This window comes from Theropithecus gelada, chromosome X (assembly GCF_003255815.1).
Source record: "Theropithecus gelada isolate Dixy chromosome X, Tgel_1.0, whole genome shotgun sequence".
Taxonomy (NCBI): Eukaryota; Metazoa; Chordata; class Mammalia; order Primates; family Cercopithecidae; genus Theropithecus; species Theropithecus gelada.
This window is the reverse complement of record NC_037689.1, coordinates 122170221-122191333: the sequence shown is the minus strand read 5'-3', so window position 1 is coordinate 122191333 and position 21113 is coordinate 122170221. Positions and strand designations below refer to the sequence as shown.

At 36.7% G+C, this 21113-nt stretch overlaps 1 protein-coding gene across 3 annotated transcripts in view; it reads left to right on the top strand.

Annotated features, from left to right (window-relative positions):
- The window catches only part of TENM1 (teneurin transmembrane protein 1), a 605674-nt gene that overhangs the window by 334007 nt on the left and 250554 nt on the right, over nt 1-21113 (top strand). For all 3 annotated transcript variants that reach the window (XM_025372420.1, XM_025372421.1, XM_025372419.1), the window contains exons 9-11: nt 412-513; nt 1925-2119; nt 5075-5275. In XM_025372420.1, coding sequence (XP_025228205.1) covers nt 412-513; nt 1925-2119; nt 5075-5275 — 498 coding nt within the window. The remainder of the gene's footprint in view (nt 1-411; nt 514-1924; nt 2120-5074; nt 5276-21113) is intronic.

The following is a 21113-nucleotide window of genomic DNA, read 5'->3' as shown; positions in this document are numbered from 1 at the left end:
CTAAAAGCTAAATTTGAAAAATAAGCAGTAGACTTAGTCATCTGGGTTACATTTTAAAGCCTGTTTTGCTTTTGAGAAATGCCCTGTAATCCTGGTACATTTTTTAGCTTTATCATGAATGTCTCTTAAGAATACAATTCAACTAGAACATTTATGTACTTTAGAGATCATGACGTTTTTTAGTTCCACTCTTGATCAGCCAATTCAGCAAACCCAGGGCCCTTTTTATAATTTTGTACTGCATATGACATCTTACAGATGTCTTTGTATGTGATTTTGAACAGTAAGTGCTCCACAAACAGCAAAGTGCAAAATTGTCATAGGTCCAGAGTTCCTGCAACTTAAAAAAATTTAAAGACTCTACAGCCTGGAGATTCATTCATTTTTTTATCTTTTTCTCTGTATTACTAGAAATAATGGATGACTGTTCAACCAATTGCAATGGAAATGGAGAGTGTATCTCTGGCCATTGTCATTGTTTCCCAGGATTCCTTGGACCTGACTGTGCTAGAGGTAATGTTGCTCTGTTATTCTGATTGGTTTAGGAAAATAGATGTGATTTCATAACCCAAAATTAGTAGTAATAGTAATAGTAAGTAACAGTAGTAGTGGTGACAGCAACAGCAGTAGTGTTCCCTACTGCTGCTGCCAAAAGCTGAGCACTTACTATGCCAGGCACTGTTCTAAACACTTTGTGTTCTGTCTTTTAATTCCAGCTTCCTACAATAGCTCTATGAGATAGATCTGCTATTATCCAATTTTTATGGGCAAAGAAACAATGCCAGAGAGTTTAAGTGACTTAACCAGGGTTACCTAACAGCTGGGATTTGTACATAGGTTGTCTGACCAGTCACTACATGATGCTTTTATTTCCTTCACAAATTAATTCATAATGAGCTGACTTTAAAAGTGAAGTAAGTTGATAACTGCTTATGCACACCAATGTATGTGGAAGGGGTGGGTTATCACCAAATGAGTAAGGAGCCTACAAAGTAAAGACTGGAAAGTCAGAAGTCAAACTTAGCAAACTTCACTCTCCTAGACTTGCCCATAGTTTAATTTTTGAAAAGCTTTAGGTAAATCACATCATGTTTTCCCATAGACTTACAGTTATTATTTTAGAGGTGTTTTCTGCTCATTTTCACTATATTCTTAAAGTTCCCAGTCTGCTAACACTTTAATATCAAGTTTCTCAGACACTTAGTTTCTTTCTATTAAATTCCATTCAGTAGAGAATTCTAAAGCACTTGCTAGGTTCCCAGCACCATGATAGATCTTGAGGAGGTGGAGGTTGAGGGTGGAGGTGATGGTTGGTATTAAAAAATCAGTAAGACAAAAAATACAGGCCTTGTCCTCAAAAAGCCCATAGTTTTAATAAGGAGACTAACAATGACAAAGCAGAATTAGCATTTTAATAAAGGTCTGCACAATGTGTTGTAGGAACAGACATCTGTCCAATAGAAATCTATTTACACAACTTTTTAAAGATAATATTTTATAACATTAATAACTTTACTTATTGCTTTTTAACTTATTTTTTAAGTATTTACTTATTGCTTTTTTTAGGAAGCAAAATTTTCAGATTTTCCTTCCTGAAAGTAAACGTACATCTCCCTGAGGAAGAAAAATATAAGAAAGAAAAATCCTAGCTTAAAATAATAACAATAATAGTTTAAGAGTAGGGTGAGATCAAAAGAAAGTACTTGAAATAATTTCTCCACTGAGGATATTTTTTAATTTACCTTTATTTCACTCCCATAAGAGGAAAATTCTGTTTGTAATCATGAACATGTGCCTATTTAATAAAGGGTAAGACAGAAATAGTACATTTTTTTGCCTGAAATACGAGAATCAATAGAGAATTGCTCTTTGGAGACTTTGAAAGCATTATGAGAACATTACAAGTTCATTTGCCAACCTTCAGATTCCTGCCCTGTGCTGTGCGGTGGGAATGGAGAATACGAGAAAGGACACTGTGTCTGCCGGCATGGCTGGAAGGGGCCAGAGTGCGACGTTCCAGAAGAACAATGCATTGATCCAACATGCTTTGGCCATGGCACCTGCATCATGGGAGTCTGCATCTGTGTGCCAGGATACAAAGGAGAAATATGTGAGGAAGGTCAGAATCCCATTTTAATCTATTGCTTCAGGCTTTTCTCTCACTCAATTGTCCAAGGTGTCATTCTGTTCTCCTAGTAGAGATGCAAGTGGCCTTTGCAAACAATAAGTGCTCAACATCTTAGTACATGCAGCATAAGGTTTGGGTCAGCGGAACTCTTGTCTCTTCTGACAGATTCTAATATTATATATGAGGCTGTATCTGTGACACTTTCAGAGCAATAATGAAAAATAGTATTGTCCGTCCCTAATTTCTATCACTGTTTTATAGCTTGAGAATGTCCATATTGATGATTTTAGGTGTTAACTCATATGCTTTCATTATTACAGAATGCATTATGCTACATCTCACTTTAAAGCACATAAAAAAATAATAATACATGCATGTTTGCAGTCATTTTGCAAATGTTTTCTTTGGGAGTGATTTGTAATTACCATTACTATTATTGCTTTATATTATTTTTACATACCTCATGCTGAAATTTGACCTCCATGCCTAAGGAAGCAGGCTTACTACTAATGAGTTTCAAAGCCATGCCTTTACATTAAATTCACCCCAAAGGAGTCTTTATCCCCCCAAAATTTTGAAATGGCAAGTTTTATCATTTAAAGAGACACACTGGAAAATAAGTTTAATAGTAATTAGACGTTTTTCATGCTACATTCCTCAAACAAGACTGATTTCAGAAATAATATTAAACCATTACCATGGGAGATGGTCTCATCATAACTGTTGTTCGGAAAAGAGGCTGCTGAAAATGCACAATAATTGTCTTTTAAAGATGGCTCATTAAGACTATTATACAGCATTCTAAAGGGTTTAATCTCATTCCACTCAATGAACAAGCAAGACTTTAGCTCTTCACCTCCCATTAACAATAGTAGAATTTTGGTGTGATGATTATATCTGCTCCAATAAATGCCATTTGGCCTAGACAAGGCACTGGAGTTGCTGAGTTACTTTCAGAAAATGTTTTTATGGTGATCCAACTGAAATAATTATATTTAAGTTGTAAATTCAGATGCTATATAGACCCACAGAGTGTTAGTAAAAAATACTGTCACATCTACAAATTACCATGAAAAACATGTAATCTAATTAATTTAGACCCCTCTAATTTAAATTTTTTAAGCAGTTTAAAAAAGAGTTCACTTAAATTAGCCTTCTCCAGGGTCACTACGAATATTTGTAGAATAACCAAGATATTAAGGAATAATGCTTAGCACATTTAATGGTATAAATTTTTCCAGTACAATAGAAAAAAATGTTTTAAGTCAAACATTGCAGCAGGACCCCACAGGCTGAACCAGGCCTCTGAATGGGTTTTGTTTGGCTCACACTGTGTTGCTGTTGTTGCTGTTGTTTAATGTGACTTATTTGCCAAAATTTAAAAATAGGGAAGTGCCATATGAAAATTCCTATTTCTGGCTTCTTTTAACAGTAGAAAATCTGGTGACCCTGGGCTCACATTGCTACGTGGTGGCAATCAACTGGAGCCAAGTAGCAGCAGTTCTTTTTAAAAGGATACTTGCTTTCAGTTTGCTCCCAATACACCCTTTTTTGCTTCCATACGGCCCATTTCCTTCCTGTATGCCTCCTGCCTGGCCCCTTTAGCCATATGATTTTGTGCTTCTAAATTAAATATGACAATATGACATGAATGATTTAAATATGACTTCCATGAATACATTGAAGCAGGCTTCTTAATAAAATAGGCTATATTAAGTTAAATATTACTTTATTAAAATTATTATTCTTTAATATAACAAAATGGCCTCCTTCTGAAAAAAGATTCTATACTTTGGACTTTCCCTCTCTCTTCAAATCATGAATCAAATTAGATGTACCTTCTGGTATTTATTTGCTTATTAGCTCAGATAATAAAGTATTGTGCTAATGACTCCAAGATCTTGGGCTAATTATAGTGGCAATAACACCAATTATAATAGTGCTTAGTTAGACCTACTCTGTTCCACGGACGCAAGCCACACCCTAAAACTAGGCAGTCTTGGAAATGCAGGCAGGTTGTCATGGTCTATTTTCATTGCTAGAAAAGTAATTCAAATCATACATCCTCATTACGATTAGTTATTTTAGTCTCATTTTATTTGTATGGAAAGACTAGAAATTTGGAAATCAACCTTTCTATTTCCCATGGATTGGTTACTAGTTAAAAGCACAAAACAATTTTTCCCCAAGGCAAGCATAAGATCTACCTCTAAAACAATACATACATTTGTTAGAATGTATACAAAAATTTCCAGACTCACAGAATCGGAGACAAATGGAATTGGGTCTGTGATATTCTAAGACATTGAAAACTATGTCACTGTGTTCTCATAGAAGGATAAGCCATGAAGAAATGAATTTTTAAATTAAGTTTAAAATATTGCATTTTCAGTACTTCTAAGGAATAAATGAGAGATTATAATAAATTGATGGAAATTTTATTATTTCATGCAACAGCATTCACCTCACCCAATACCTTGAATAATCCAAATTTCAAAAATTTATATAAACTCCTCTAGACTTATCAAATAAAAGTCTTCTCTGGGAGCTATGCTTCCAGTTTCAGAAAGGATAAGGAATGACTTACCAAAAACTCTTGGGCTGTTTTGTGAAGTTGAGCAATTCCTGATGAAGGTCAACAGTACTCCACTCACTTATTTGTGTGGGGGTACTGCACACTGTTCACAGTCTCACACAGCACATGTGTTGTTTCCTTCTCCTTCTAAATTTAGGTTACAACCATTATGATACCCCACCATATTTTGAAGTGTTAATAATATGGTTTGGACAGAGTGTTTGCATGAGTCATCTTATTGCCTAATTAAAGCAGCATTGATGATATAAAACTAGGAAATCAATGTAATCTCCATTTTATCATACTAAGGTACATTGGCCATACCTGTTCATTATTAATCACCCCTCCCCCCTACTTTTTTGTGCCTTCAGAGGACTGCTTAGACCCAATGTGTTCCAACCATGGCATCTGTGTAAAAGGAGAATGTCACTGTTCTACTGGCTGGGGAGGAGTTAACTGTGAAACACCACTTCCTATATGTCAAGAGCAGTGCTCAGGACACGGAACTTTTCTTCTGGACACTGGAGTATGCAGCTGTGATCCCAAGTGGACAGGATCTGACTGTTCAACAGGTGTAGTGGAGTTAATTTCGTTCTCCTTCCTCTACTCTTAAATTCTAACTATTCCTTCCTTAAGGTAGTGCTTCTTAAAATGTGATCCATACATCTTTGTGAGTCATAAGGGGCTTCCAGGTATGTCCTAGGTTAGTATTTTACCGCAATTTTATTTATAACATGCTGTTACCTGTTTTATTCATCTTGTTTTTCATTGTAGGTCTGTGCTTGAATTTCTGTCTTCATTTTGTATTCTCCTACAGTTATTTAATACATTCCCAAGTCTCCTACTGTCAGTTCTGTGCAGATTATTTCAAATTATATCTCTCCCAAACTCAAATAATCTGGCATTTCCAACGATCTGCGAAACATTTCTACTGGGTGTCCCATCACTTAAAAACACAGCTTAGCCCAGGAACTCTATCCCATTTTACATATTGCTATATTGCCACTCAATTGCTATTCCTACAATATTGCTTTCCTTTTTTCATTCCCTACTCTAGCATCTTCTATGGTTTCCCATTATCTGTAGATAAACTAGTCTATGATCAAAAGCCTACCACAAACTATTCCAAAAATCTTTCTCCAGCGTATCTTCTATTTTTGCTTCCTGCATAAATCCTTCCTTTGCCAAAGTAATCTATGTGCTCTCCTTACCCTTAGTGAACCATATTTTTTACTTCTCTCCATGCCTTTTCCTCCTCATGAGATGCTATTGTAGTTCCACCTAGTGAAATCCAACCCGTCCACCAAGACTACCTATGATTTTGGCCATTCCATAAAATGTTTGCTGATCACGTCAACAGGGATCCCCTGAATTTATTTATTTATTTATTTATTTATTTATTTATTTTTTGTTTGAGATGGAGTCTTGCTCTGTCACCCAGGCTGGAGTGCAGTGATGCGATCTCAGCTCACTGCAACCTCCGCCTCCCAGGTTCAAGTGATTCTCCTGCCTCAGCCTCCCAAGTAGCTGGGACTACAGGCACGTGACACCATGCCCAGCTAATTTGTTTGTATTTTTAGTAGAGACAGGGTTTCACCGTGTTAGCCAGGATGGTCTCGATCTCCTGACCTCGTGATCCGCCTGCCTTGGCCTCCCAAAGTGCCAGGATTACGGGCATGAGCCACAGCACCAACCAGGATCCCCTGAAATCTTATCATGCACATTGCTAAAGAGCACAGAAAGCATTGTGATGTAGATGTGTGTGCACATGGCTTGTCTTTTCACCTGAATTATAAGCACTAAAAATAACGAGTCATTCTTTATACCACTTTTCTTATCTTCAAACCATGTACTCATTAAATAAGTAGAATTAATAAGTGGTAACTCTTAGAAAGCCTCTGCCTATGAATTTTGTTAAAGATGTAAAATGACATGGTAAGCAGGAAGGATTGAAGCACTGTGGGACTTTTTGTACCACTGAATTAACTCATGAGCTGAAAAGTCTGTGATCCTACATTGTAAGGAAAGAGGAGGATTTCTCTGTTAAGAGGTTTAATTTTAGAATAATAATTCACCGCAGTTCTAACAATACTTCACTGAAATTTTGTTGCCTCACATAGGTGTAATACAGGAAAGAGGAATGCATTTTACAATTTCAGAAAATGATCAAAATGCTAAAAGCAATCTAATAACTAAATGAAAATCTTAAAAACTATATATATCTATATCCTTATATACACATATAACCTTTATGTCTAACAAATATACATGTGCCTGCTAAGTTCTTGGCATGGTGCTTGATGCTAGGTTTATAGTAGTGAACAAGGTGGATGGGGTCCTTGCACAAATGGATCCTACAGTTTAGTCAGAGAGACATTTAACAAGTTAGAAAAAGGTTACAAAGGGAAAGTTTCTGGGTATTATGAGACTGTACAGTAGGGACCTAACTTGATTATTAATTTACTTACTAAATGTTATTGAATACTTTCCATCCTTCCATGTTTCAGATGCCGTATCATGGCTTAGAACTTTAAGTTTAAAATGATAATATTAATGTTATTATTATTATAGCAAACATAATAATTATTATGTATTAGTCACTATTGTAAGCATTGTACATATATTAACTCACTGATAACAACTCTATAAGTATGATAATTATGCCTACTTTACAGATAAGGAAAGCAAGGCACTGAGAGGTGAAATAACTTGCCCAAAGACAACCATATACCTTCTGGCTTCACAGTTCATATATTTCACCACTATACTGCACTGTCCTCCAGAAATTTATTATCTAACTCACCACGTATACAAATGTATCATTGTTGGACCATGTCCAGGGCCATGTGTCACAGAGCACAAAGGAGGGAGCAGTAGACTATTTTTGTGAGAAGAAGCCTTACAGTCAGGTAAGGTTTGTAGAAGTCTTAACATTTGAATTAACACCAGAATGATGATTGCATGTTTATCACATGGACAAGAGAGGAAAGAACATTTCAGGCAGAAGGAGCAGCTTAAACAAAGAAATAGAGCTATGAATCTAAATGACACATTTGGGGACTTGCAAGCCATTGGGTATAGCTATAGCCTAGGAGTGCAGAAGGTGATAAAACTGGTGAGATGAGCAGGGGCTAGAACTAAGGGAGTTTTATTTACACACTATGCTGAGGAATTTGCATTTCTTCTTGACACAATAGGAAAGCATTAAGTGATTTAAAACAAACTGCCTTTGAGATAGACCACTGAGAAGACCAATTGTAGCTGAATGATATAAGGAACTAAGAGACATGTGCAATGTGATTATTGGAGTAGTCAAGGAGCATGATGGTGAGAAGGGCCTGAATTGAAGCTGTAGTTGTGAGAATGGTGAGGTGGAAACAGACTAGAGAGGAATGACCACGGTAGATGTAGAGAAAAGAGACAGGGTAACTGCTTTGGATGACTAGGTAAAAGTAAGTGCCACCAACTGAGAGAGAAAAGACATAGGCAGAAAAGTGGGTTTGGGGCAGAGGGGCCAGCTATGGTGAGCTCAGTTGTGGACATACTGTGTCATAGGCATCTGCAGAAGATCCCACTTGCATATGGCCAGCGAGGGGTTGATAGTCAAGAATGAAACTTAGAGAAGAATCCTGAGCTAGAGACAAATATTTGGAACATAGTTGGGACCACAGGAAGGCAAGCTACTGTCCAGGGAGAGTGTAGAAAATGAGAATGAAGAAAATCAGAACCCTAGAGAACACCAACATTTAATGTCTTTACTATGGTAGGTTGCTTTACAGTGAGTCAAAAGCTTGCCTGTTTATATATGATTTAATAAATACATATTGATCAAACAGTGATTCTGAATCATATAATTGCTCCTTCAGATCACTCACATCCTTTATGTGCCCTTCCTGATGCCTCAGAATTAGATAAAATTCCTGGTAATGTACTACTCTCCAGTTGCATAAATTCAAATGTTTGTACTTCCATTGAGTTAACATTAAATTCAATGTACTGAGAGTTTCTCTTTCCTTGCCCATTCCTACTCCCTAACACACAAAGACATGCACTAGTCCTGTTGACCAAGAAGAAAATCACAGAGGGGGAGGAAAAGGGTAATTATGAACATGCCTGTATGTTGCCCCCTCCTTCTCTCTCTTCCAGATGAAGTATCCTAAACCCTACCCCACTCCTTTCTCACCCCAAACAATCCTTAGCCACCAAAGCAAATGAAATGAGAAAAAAAAATGATAGCCCTATAGAATATTAGATCTGGAAAAAAGTGTAGATATCTGATTCAATGTTCATTAAGTGTTCCTCTTCCATCCACCTCAGCATCCCTATGGATTTTAATGCACTGAGGCACAGAGAAGTTAAGCAGTTTGCCTCACAGTGTGAGACTACTGCACTAGTCAAACCTCCTCATTTACTTGTTTATTTGCCTAACATTTCTTGAGCCTGAGCCCCTATTATGTCTCCGACAGCATGTGAGGCAATAGTATACAAAGAAGGATGAAACATCTATAGTTGGGGAGACAAGTGTGAATAAAGATGAAAATACCTTAAACTAATTGCTAAAAGATAGAGAGAGAGATACAATGTGCAAAGAGTCTTTAACATTAACTGATGGTTGAGGAAGTGATCACAAAAGACCACAGATCATGGAGGTCTCTGTATGCCATGCCTAGGAGCTTGGACTTGACCCTGAGGACAATAGGAAAGCCATTTAAGGTGTTTAAAGAAGGTAGCGTCATGATCATGCTTGCATTTTAGCAAAGTCATTCTGTAAGTGGTTTGCAGAATATAGTCAAAAAATGATGCAAACTTGATATAAGGGAATTTAAGTGTAGATGGAAAGGAAAGGACAGACATGAGAGGGGCTAGAAAATAGCACTTGGGGCTGGGTGCAGTGGCTCACACCTGTAATCCCAGCATTTTGGGAGGACAAGGCGGGCAGATCATGAGGTCAAGATATCGAGACCAGCCTGGCCAACATGGTGAAACCCCGTCTCTACTAAAAATAAAAAAATTAGCCAGACATAGTGGCGTGCACCCATAGTCCCATCTACTCGGGAGGCTGAGGCAGGAGAATCACTTGAACCCAGGAGGCGGAGGTTTCAGTGAGCTGAGATCACACCACTGCACTCCAGCCTGGGCAACAAGAGCAAAACTCCATCAAAAAAAAAAAAAAAAAAAAGAAAGAAAAGAAAGAAAGAAAATAGTACTTGGTGACTATGTGGGTATAAGGGGAGACAGGAATTTTCACTGACTCCATGATTTCTATATTGGGAGACTGGATGAATGGTAACACTACTAACTGAGATGTGAAATATTCATCTATTAAACAAATTTTCATTGAATATCTTCTTTGTGCCATCTGCTACACTTTTGGGATATATCAGTGAAGAAAACAAAGATTCCTGCACTAATGGAGCTTGCAGTCTGGCAGGGAGAGACAGATGGTAAAAAAATGAACAAGAAATATATGAGTTTTTTAAACATGAAGAAACTGAGAACCAGAAAGGTTAAATAATTGGTCCAAGGTCATAGACCTGGCTAATTGCAAACCTGCCAGAAGAAACCAGGTCTGCTGATTTTATGTAATGTCTAGCATTCTTTTCAGCCCTCAGGCCCTACTCCTGCCAAAGGAAGGAGGAAAAGTTAGACAAGGAGACAGAACTCAGGTGAATAGATTAGCTTGCTGAAAACGAGATGAAGAACATCAAATACCAAGTACATAAGTGACACATTTTTGTACAGAGGTCTGGACCAAAGCCACATTCATCCATTCTGGACCACAAAGGAAAAAGATCACTAGAATCATCTCTTGTTCACAGAAGCAAAAGGGTGGATAGGTATGACCCAAAACTCAGCAGCCTCTCAGACAAAAGGCTTCCTAATAAAACTAGCAGATTGAAAAATAAGGGAAGGAAATGCCTTCCAAATCTCCAGTGTCATGGTAGGAATAGTCCTTCTGTGATTTTTAAGCTCCATAAAGGTTGTTCCCACAGAGCATATTTCACCATCGAGATGATCTCACTGTGCAGACTTTTAATTGAGTGTGCTCAGTACAGGAAGCAATTTAACATCTGATTCTTATAATGGATCATGTCATTTCAAAGGTGGATATGCTCTTTGCCATTGATCATTTTCTTCCACTAAGCACATGAAGCTTAGCTGTTAGCATGTTAACTGTGCTGCTCTGATACCAGGGGGACTATAGTGAATGGTTTACTGATTATTTTCAGTCTGTATTTCTAGGTACATTGAGTGTTGTTAGCAGCTCTAAAATGATATTTGATATAGGCTGCTTTAACCTGATGATCTCATGGCACTTCACAAAGGTTAACTCATTCTTTAAAAATACCTGAAGAGGAATACAATAGAAGCTTGTTATACTGTGCTTTAGATTTGGATATACCACAGGTCAAATGCTCCGTTAAAACATAACTCCTTATCATGAAATCTCAGTAATACATTTAGCCTATTCTAAGAGTATTGGCCCTAGGCTCTGAGATCAGCACTGTACAACGTGTCTGCTATATTCCTTTTGTAAAATCTGACTTATCCTGGTCACACAGTCTTTGAAAGGGAGCATAAAAGCAGTTTAGAACTTTGGCCGGGCGCGGTGGCTCAAGCCTGTAATCCCAGCACTTTGGGAGGCCGAGACGGGCGGATCACGAGGTCAGGAGATCGAGACCATCCTGGCGAACACGGTGAAACCCCGTCTCTACTAAAAAATACAAAAAACTAGCCGGGCGAGGCGGCGGGCGCCTGTAGTCCCAGCTACTCGGGAGGCTGAGGCAGGAGAATGGCGTAAACCCGGGGGACGGAGCTTGCAGTGAGCTGAGATCCGGCCACTGCACTCCAGCCCGGGCGACAGAGCCAGACTCCGTCTCAAAAAAAAAAAAAAAAAAAAAAAAAAAAAGAACTTTGTATTGCTCTCTTCTTGATGAAACCTCCTCTGAACCACTCCTTCTGTCATTGCTTGCAAATAACTGACAGCAAAATTTATAAGTGATAAGCATTTAATAGGGAGGTCAACTCTTGTCCTTTCTCTACTACCATCCCCTCTTATTACCCTGTATCTTAGAAGTGGGTTAATCAGCTGGAGAGATGTGAAACATTAGGCCTTGAACATACTATTTGCTATTCAGCAGAAATCATATAAGGTATTTTCATGATGTGCCCCTTCTAAGGAAGGTTAGTTCCTTAACATGTCAGAAGGCTTTGTTATAAGGATATTTCTTTTTACACTATCCTATGACATGTATCTACCTTGTCCATCAGAAAGATAACAGTATATGTGTGGGTGTGCATGTATTCACACACAGTGACCTTGAGTAACTTAATTTCTTTTAGTCTTAGCCACCTCATTTGTGAAATGGTAGAAGATTAGCAAAATGGCCCTTGAGTTCTTTTGCAACACTGAGATTTATGATTATTAATGCTGTATATTGAACAATTGACACTGATTATGAATGGTTCATAGATTTAGTTCATAAACTCTCTTGAGTTTATTAATTGTAAATAGCTTTGTTTTCATTATAAGGACATCCACATTTCGATATATAGACTATGTTATTTGAGGATTTCGCTTTATATATGGAGATACACATACATACACACATAAACACATGTATGTGTATATATCTTCATTATAACAGTGTCTCATTATGTTTTGAAGTGTTCCCTAATGGATGATGATATGAATCTACTAATAAAACAGATAATTAGAAGAGGAGGTTGTAAGAGGTTTATATAATTATTGTTGCTAAGGAAACTTTCCTTGATTATACAAGTACCATATGCTTTAAAAACATTATTAGTTCTCCCGTTTACTGAAAGTGCCAATAATCAATATTTTTCATCTGACTCTACATGTCTAGCACATATAATGCATCACTTTCCTACAATTTCCAGGAATTTATTAGGTCTTGTGAAATGATTCATGTGTACACAGTGTTTTTTTCCTTTACACATAACAGTTACAGCAGACTCATACATGCCATTTGTTAAAGAATCTTTGTTCAAAATGTAATGCACACACCATGAGGATAACTATGGAGCTATTCATCATGCCACTGAAGGGAAAAGTCCACTCAAATATAAGGTATTCAGAATTTAGCATCTTCAGTAGAAAAAGAGACAGTTAATGTCACCATATTAGGAACCTAGGATTGCAGATACATTCTTCCCTGCAGCTCCTGACACACACCTGGGTTTCTTAGAAACAGTAACTGAGTTCTCAGAAAAACAAAAGTTTCTATTAGTTAGCAACAATGTTAATACTATCATAATGCTACAAATTCCCTGGACTTAAAGTTCATTTCTGCAGATTATATGGGGCAAGAAAAAAGTTGAAATATAGATAGTCACAGAAATATGATAGGAGGGTTTATAGTGCTTTTTAGTGGATAAAAGACAAAAAGCTTATGCCTAATTCATATGTAGGTTTCATTATCTTCGTCTTGATATTCAAAGTATGAAGACCTGTGCTTGCATTTATTTTAAAATAATTCTTTTTCTACTCAGTAAAAAAAAAATAAAAGATAAACATTAAGGTAACTCTGATTTGATTGGTTGAATAAAACAAGCATCTGCATAAAACGTGGTAGCTATTTCATTAACATTACAGTGAGATTAAAACATTAACTCTAGATTATTGAAGTAAATGAAATTCATTGGTGGCACTAGAAATACAATTCACAAGCATCCTTAAGACAATTCCAAGTCAAATTAAGTATGTAAGACTGAATCTACAGAAATATCTTTGGGAGGTAGATATGAAATGGAAAAAAATCACACTATTAGAGTGGTATCGTAGCCATACATTCGACTCAGAGATGGTTTGTAACCCCAGGCCTTTTTTTGCCCAAATGAAAATGGAAATTAAACCACAAAATAATCTCAGATCCAAAAATTCTTTATCTTTATACAAAAGTTCATTTAATGGCCATAAGACTTTATACACACACACACACACACACACACACACACACACACACAGAGTGATTTAAGATTGCAAGGCAATTTAAAGCACATCAAATATCAAATGTTTCAAAAGACACCTTTTACATTTTTGTTCTGAGACAATAAAACCACACATGTTATACCATTATTAGCAGGCAACAATGCAACATATAGTGAAACTTTTGATAATTTGGCAAGTTTGAAGTAAGAGGTAAGTTTGCAGCTGCCTCTCTATAAATCTGAACTAACTCTACTAACTGTTCCAGGACACTAAAGCTTTAAAACTGTTTTTCAAACCAGAGACATATATTTAAATAAGATGGCAATTGTGAAGCAAGAAAATGTAAGTAAGCCTGAATGCAGGCTTATTTACATAAAGTACAGTATAGTAAGAATCCATTTGGACAGACCAATGGAAATGTCAAAAGAAAACAGGTAAATCTTGTGTTTCATTATTCCCCTTCCTTAAACTCTTATTCTGAATTCCAGATTCATTGACTATTTGTCATTTTTCTCAATTCATTTTTAGCTATATGAAGTGACAGTAGATCCCAAAAGGAAGTATTTACAGGGTGTGTCTGTCCATGTATATGAGAGATCCTATGGAGAAAGTGTCTACCACTACAGCTTGCCCTGCTGCCATGGAAATTCTCTGACAGGGGAGGGTAAAGGAGAAAGACTCTATGGTGGAGATGGCTGAGAGCGGTTGAAGGAAGCCATAATTCAATTGTGCAAAAATTAGTGGCCATGGGGAAGGATCAGAATAAATTGTCCCAATCCTGTGTTCCAAAATCAGATATTTGGAGATATAGAAGAGTACCCCATATACTCACCCCAAATAAGCTGAATGATACTATTCCTGTAATAAAAAATATCCTGCATTTATATGATTGTTTTATTTCTTTTTTTCTCCAAATACATACCAGCGTTTTTTATTTCATCATTATGGCCATGATCCAGGGTCATTATTAGAGTTTGGATTGCATACTGAGCTTTGATGATACAAAATACCTACAGGACTGTTCCAGAGATTTGATTTACATATGTATTTCCCTGAGTCATTAGAGAGAAGGAGAAGAGGGATGGGAAGGACATAAATTAGTTCTTCAGTAAAGAGTGAGGACAATAAATTTTCACTTAGAAACTTGCTAAGGTCAGGCTCATAGAGACTCTGAATGGGTAGTTGAGTCTGCTATAAAGAACTTGACTTGTACCCCAGCTACCAAATTTCCAGTATCCTAGCAAAAACATTTCATTAGTCTCATAACACCCACATGGTGTAAGTAGGGTAAGTAATAGTTTCTTCATATTAGAGTTGAATGAACTCCTTTACTTTGAGAGGAAGGGCAAATTACTTTATCGTGTATGCTTCAGAGTTAAGGCCACTGGTAGAATTTACACCCCAATATCCTTTCTTAAAGATCACTATGGGCCGGGCACGGTGGCTCATGCCTGTAACCCTAGCACTTTGGGAGGCCAAGGCAGGCAGATCACGAGGTCAGGAGTTCAAGACCAGCCTGACCAACATGGTGAAACCCTGTCTCTACTGAAAATACAAAAATTAGCTGAGTGTGGTGGCACATGCCTGTAATCCCAGTTACTTGGGAAGCTGAGATAGGAGAATTGCTTGAACCCGGGAGGCAGAGGTTGCAGTGAGCCGAGATGGCGCCACTGCACTCCAGCCTGGGTGACAGAGCAAGACTCTGTCTCAAAAAAAAAAAAAAAAAAAAATCAGTATGGATCCTTTTTTTTTTTTTTGAGACAGAGTCTCATACTGTTGCCCAGGCTGGAGTGCAATGGCTCAATCTTGGCTCACTGCAACCTTTGCCTCCCAGGTTCATGTGATTCTCCTGCCTCAGCCTCTCAAGTAGCTGGGATTACAGGCACACACCACCACACCTGGCTAATTTTTTTTATTTTTAGTAGACACAGGGTTTCACTATGTTGGCCCGACTGGTCTCGAACTCCTGACCTTGTGATCTGCCTGCCACAGCCTCCCGAAGTGCTGGGATTACAGGCACGAGCCTCTGCATCCAGCCAGATTCATTATTTTTATACTACTTGGGACTTGCTGAGCTTCTTGAATATAAGAACCTATGTCTCACATAAATTATAGAAAAATGTCAGTCCTTATCTCTTTGAATCTTGATTTTCCCCCTTTTGGTATCCTTTTGGAAGTTTCCTTAGACTGTCCATCCCATTCTAGCCTCCATGTATTTTACTCCATTTTCTTACTTACCATCTCTTTGTTTCCCTTTGTTATCATATAAGCAATTTCTCCATATTTATCTTCTAGCTCACTAAATCTCTCTTTAGCTATGTTTATTGTAATGTCTAACCCTTTTATTAATTTTTTTATTTCAATGATTACTTTTTGTTTCTAAAATATTTACTTAACTTTTTAAAAAATATGCCCCATTGTTTTGGGTAATTTTTTGCTTCTTAATTGTATTTTTGGTTACATGAAACATGATTATTTTATATACAGTATCTGATAAATACAGCATATGAAATCTTTGTGGATCTGGGTCTATGATTTGTTACTTCTCTGAACTCTTGGATATGAATTGCATTCTTGTTTTTGGCTTTTTAAAATTGTGAGCTCAAATAAGTTGGAAATCTCTCTAAGTCCTGTATGAAGAAAGTATTCTTCTGATGAGGATTTACATCTGTTTCTGTCACGAACCTGCCTACACTACAAATCAGCGTAAACTTTAAAATATCAGGTTGCAATTTTTTGGGCCAAATAAAGAGTACAAATACAAACCCTAAACCCACATGAAACCTGGCTAGTGGCCATGAAGTCTCAGAGGAGGCTTGATATTTAACATCCTCATAGACCCAAGCCTGAGACAGATCATTTTCTTCTAGTCTGTCTCTGCAAGGCACATTTTCTTCTAGATTGGATATATATCCCAATATATATCCCTAATCTTGCACAGGCCCAAGGTAGCTAAAAATTTTATCTCACTCTGGACCCTCATGAAATCTCTGGGTCACTCAAATCAGCAGATGACCCATGTCCTGGCATAGCTCTGACTCTCCATATAATCTTGGGCATGTGAACCACTATGGGTCTCAATTTACACATCTGCAAACTATTTGTAACCTAAATTCACATTTCAATTCATTTTTAGTAATAAGCATTTTTACTCTAAGTGGATAAAACTACTTAAGTTCTAGTAAAATTAAGAATGTAGTCTACTAAGCTATGGGTAACAATATTAGATCCAGTTCCACAAAACTAGAAGAGCTTATTCCATGCTAGCAAAGAATGTCCTAAGAAATATTACTCAAAAGACATTTCAGGAACCATAGCAAAGCCAGTGAGGTTAATAGTGGAGTCAAGAATAAGTAGTTTCAACAATCAAAACAAACTTCCCACACTTCTCTGCTAGGTTCATTCATTTTTTTTTTCTTTTTTACCAAGAAAGATATTGAAGGTTCATTCATTTTTTAAATTGAATTCTGCATATCAAGCAATGAAAGTTAAGGCACTTTAAATACGATTGCCTACTTTCTTTTCCAACAGTCTTCTTTATGTTCATTTCTTTTTTTGACAGACTTGTCATAATCATAGAATATTGACAATAGATGAGATTTTAGATGTCACCTAGTTCTGCCCATTCCTTTTATAGATGAGGAAACTGAGTTCCAGAAAGGCTGAGTGACTTATGGACAGTCATATAGCTCATTAGGCACATAGTTAGTATGAAAAACAGGTATCGTGATTTCTGGTTTATATCTTTTATCCAATATACCATTCAGAGAGCCGTCTATAAATTTAACAGATTCTACCCGTTGTCAACAGTTCCACTGAATCGCTAGAAAGCTGGCAATGAGCATATATGGGGAAGGATCCCAGGACCTTTTTCTTGACTATCAGAATGTTATAAAAGTTGTCAGAGATTCAGCTTGGAAAAATTCAGACAGAAATGAACTCAAATCCCAGGACTGTTTCTAAGTTACTGTGTTACCTTGAGTAAGTTGCTTGGATTATCTGAGCCTGTCCTGTAAAATAGGGAAATAATTAGTATTTTGTAATATAGTTGTAGGGGTTAAATGAGATAGCATATGTGCAACGCATAGCATGATGCTTTTCCCATAGTGGACACTAAATTATAATGATAGATTGTAGCTATAGTTGGCATTGTATTTCAATTCTCATTGTGAAGTCACATTTCAAAGACAAATCTTTTGTGAGTAGAAGATAAATTAGTAGAAGATAAATCTCAAAGAAATTCATCTTTAAACACTGTAAAGCTGAATTAATTTGAAGGAGTATGAAAATTCTTTCTACTCCAAAGTCTTTATGTTCTTTTGTCACTACCCAAATGGTATTTTTCCTGTGTTTGCAGAATACAGATATATGCTTTACTGGAAAGTCAGCTAAAAAGTAGCTATTCTGCCTCTTCACTGCCTTTACTTTGAGCCATACTATTTATTATAAAATCACATTCAAGGAAAATTTACATTCCTGATGTGTCAGCTAAGATTATAGTTCAGTGATTGGAAATACCTCCCCAAGGGGAAAAAAAGAGATAAACAAGATAGAAGTATTATTTTATTTTAGGCAAAAGAAATCTAGAGGCAGGCAGTCCAGGGTTTGTATGGTGACTTCAGAAAGAAAGCTTCTTCCAGCTCACCACTGTACTGTTTCTAGGATGGAGCTCTTACCCCTATAGCACACAGTGGGAGCCAGTGCTCTCTAGCTATTACATCCTCACTATAGGCAAAATGAAGAAATGACAAGGCAAAGGGACTTCTCTACTTTCTTTTAAGAAGACCTCACGGAAGCTACTGCCAGAAACATTCACTTACATTTTATCGATCGATAACTTAGTCATGTGAAAACACCTAGTTGTAAAGGAACTGAGAAATGTAATCTTTATTTAAGGAAGTCATGTGCATAGCTAAGTAACGTCTAATTGTACTGTAGCTTTCTAACTCCCTCTTAACCAACACAAGAGGGCAAAGTGATCAATTATGTGATTCACAGTGTCCTCAAGATAAAGACAAACCCATAGCTCAGTGAAAATAAAACCTTTATTTTCATTGAAACCAATGAGACACTTCTCCTTTAGCTCCTCTTCAAGACTTGTATGGAAAATTAATTAAAATATCTCCTTATTGATTTTTATATTGATTATATTATGAAATGATATTTTGGATATATTGGGCTAAATAGAATATATTATTTAAATTAATTTTAATAATAAATTTTACTAAATAATTTTTTTTTACTTTTTATTGTGGCTACTAGAAAACTTTAAATAATATATGTGGCTTGCACTTAAGGCTCACATTATATTTCTATTGGGCAGCAGTGCTTTAGCATGTGGCAGTATCAAGTTTAGCCTGGAAAATATAACTACACATATATTCCAAATTAAACTGATTCTATTCCAATACTAAGGTAACTGAACAAGTTAACTTGCAGTATGAAATTATTGACAAAGTGGATTAAATATGGAGAAGGTCTACCAAAAATGATTACTTGAGTCTTAATGTAACAGACTAACAATCCTTTTTGGCAATAATAAGACAGCAAGGGTAACCATTTTAAATCTACTTCTAGTTTATGACAATAAAATCGTATCCAGGAAATATAAAAGAATAAATATATTTCCTAAGACAGGAGGAGCATCAATTCATTAATACTCAGAGCTCTACACAAGATGATAAAGAATACAAATATGAAATGAAAGAATAATTAAATACCTAACGATAACCTGTTTCTTATATAGAATATAGGCTGGAGAAACTCAGGCTTTCAGTTTCTCAAGAAGGAAACCAGCATATGCTTTAGATAAAATGTCTAATAAAGTAATAGGTTGGTAACTTGGATAGAGTAGAATTTTAATGTCATAAAATGAGTTAGACACACTCTGGGTCCAGCCAGCCAGAAGACCTATGGAGATAATAACTCTAAACAAACTGGTAAGGATTAGAGTTTATCATTTAGAACAGTCTTTGAATATTTCTCCAACCATGAACTCTTCCTCTGATGCTTTATTTAGCTTGTGTTTAAAAAATCATGTGTGCTATATAAGGGAGAATTACTAGGACATAGACAGAGGTGGCTCGGGATCACCAAGCTGTCGGTTGGCATCTGAGCTGCCATGACCTCATTCTCCAAATCCATACCTTGTGTAACTGCCACAGAGCCTGGCCTTTTTAGGGAATGCAACGGCCAAATTCACATCTTCCTACAAGGTCATATTAAATCTGAGGTTTTACTTAGCAATAAGCTTTTCATATATAGACTTGACTCTGATAAAATCCAAATGGCCTTTTCTAAATTTATTTTTGCTAGTCACCACATTAACTTCGCCAGAATTTTTTTGTTTTTCTCTGCCCATCATTCTTATCAAACCAGATACTATGACGGTAGGACAGAGTGCATATATCCATTTTAATTAGCATCAATTCATCCATAATGGGAGCTGCCCCTCACTTAAGGCACATGAGGGCAGGATTGAAATGGTCCTTGGGACTCAATGGAATGCCCACAGAGTGTTGAAGCCTCTCAGTCCATCACCACCTCTCAGCCTCCTTACATAGTAAATCAAAATGTAAATGCAAACATAGCTCTGGAACAGCTATGCAAAGGATCAAAATAGTGAAGAAATGATTAATGGCTACCTTTTTCAGAATATCCATCTTAAGGATGGGTAGTTAGAGAGGAGAATCTAATTCTAGTAAATAGTCCTATGCAGCAAGTAAAATCTATGTTTGCCTCCAGGCTAGATACAGAGAAAATTTCTCACAGATTTATCCCACATCCTACTATTCAGTACCAGCAGGGTTGGTGTATAAGTACATTTTTATTTGTGTTAGGAATTTTCCTTTTGGGTTATTACATCTCCCTCTAAAAGACTGCTTCATGGGAAAAGAACTCACACAGTCCCTTAAGACTTCTGGTAGAAAGCAATAGGATCCACCACCATTCTGAAATTCAGCTCCCAAGGAATGATTAACTCTACCATAAGGAGCAGGGCATGGATAAAAGTTTAAAGATGATTTTAAAAGGACCATATATCTAAGCAAACTGTGTGCACCTTGGCAGGAGATATACAAGAACAAAGGCAAATCATTTCCAGATCGCTGGGAAACTGAATCAGAACCAAAAGGAAGATCATCCAGTTGTATGAGTCAGGCATTCAGCAGCAGTCCACCTGACATCTGTCAAGTTTTATGGTGGCTGTTGTTTATTAGATAAGTGGAGAGGGAAAGAGACAAAACTCATATACGGGAAGATACCTGTGCTAAAAACAAGATTGTATGAGAACATTAAAACCAATCAGAAAGTACAGTACAATAAGAGTGCTCACCTGTGGAATTCCAACCTGGGTGTTTCAAAAAAAATGTTAGTTATCAAAGAACCTTTTGGTGACTCTAAAAAGTCTATTTTTTTTTTTTTTTTTTTTTTTTTTTTTTTTTTTTTTTTTTTTT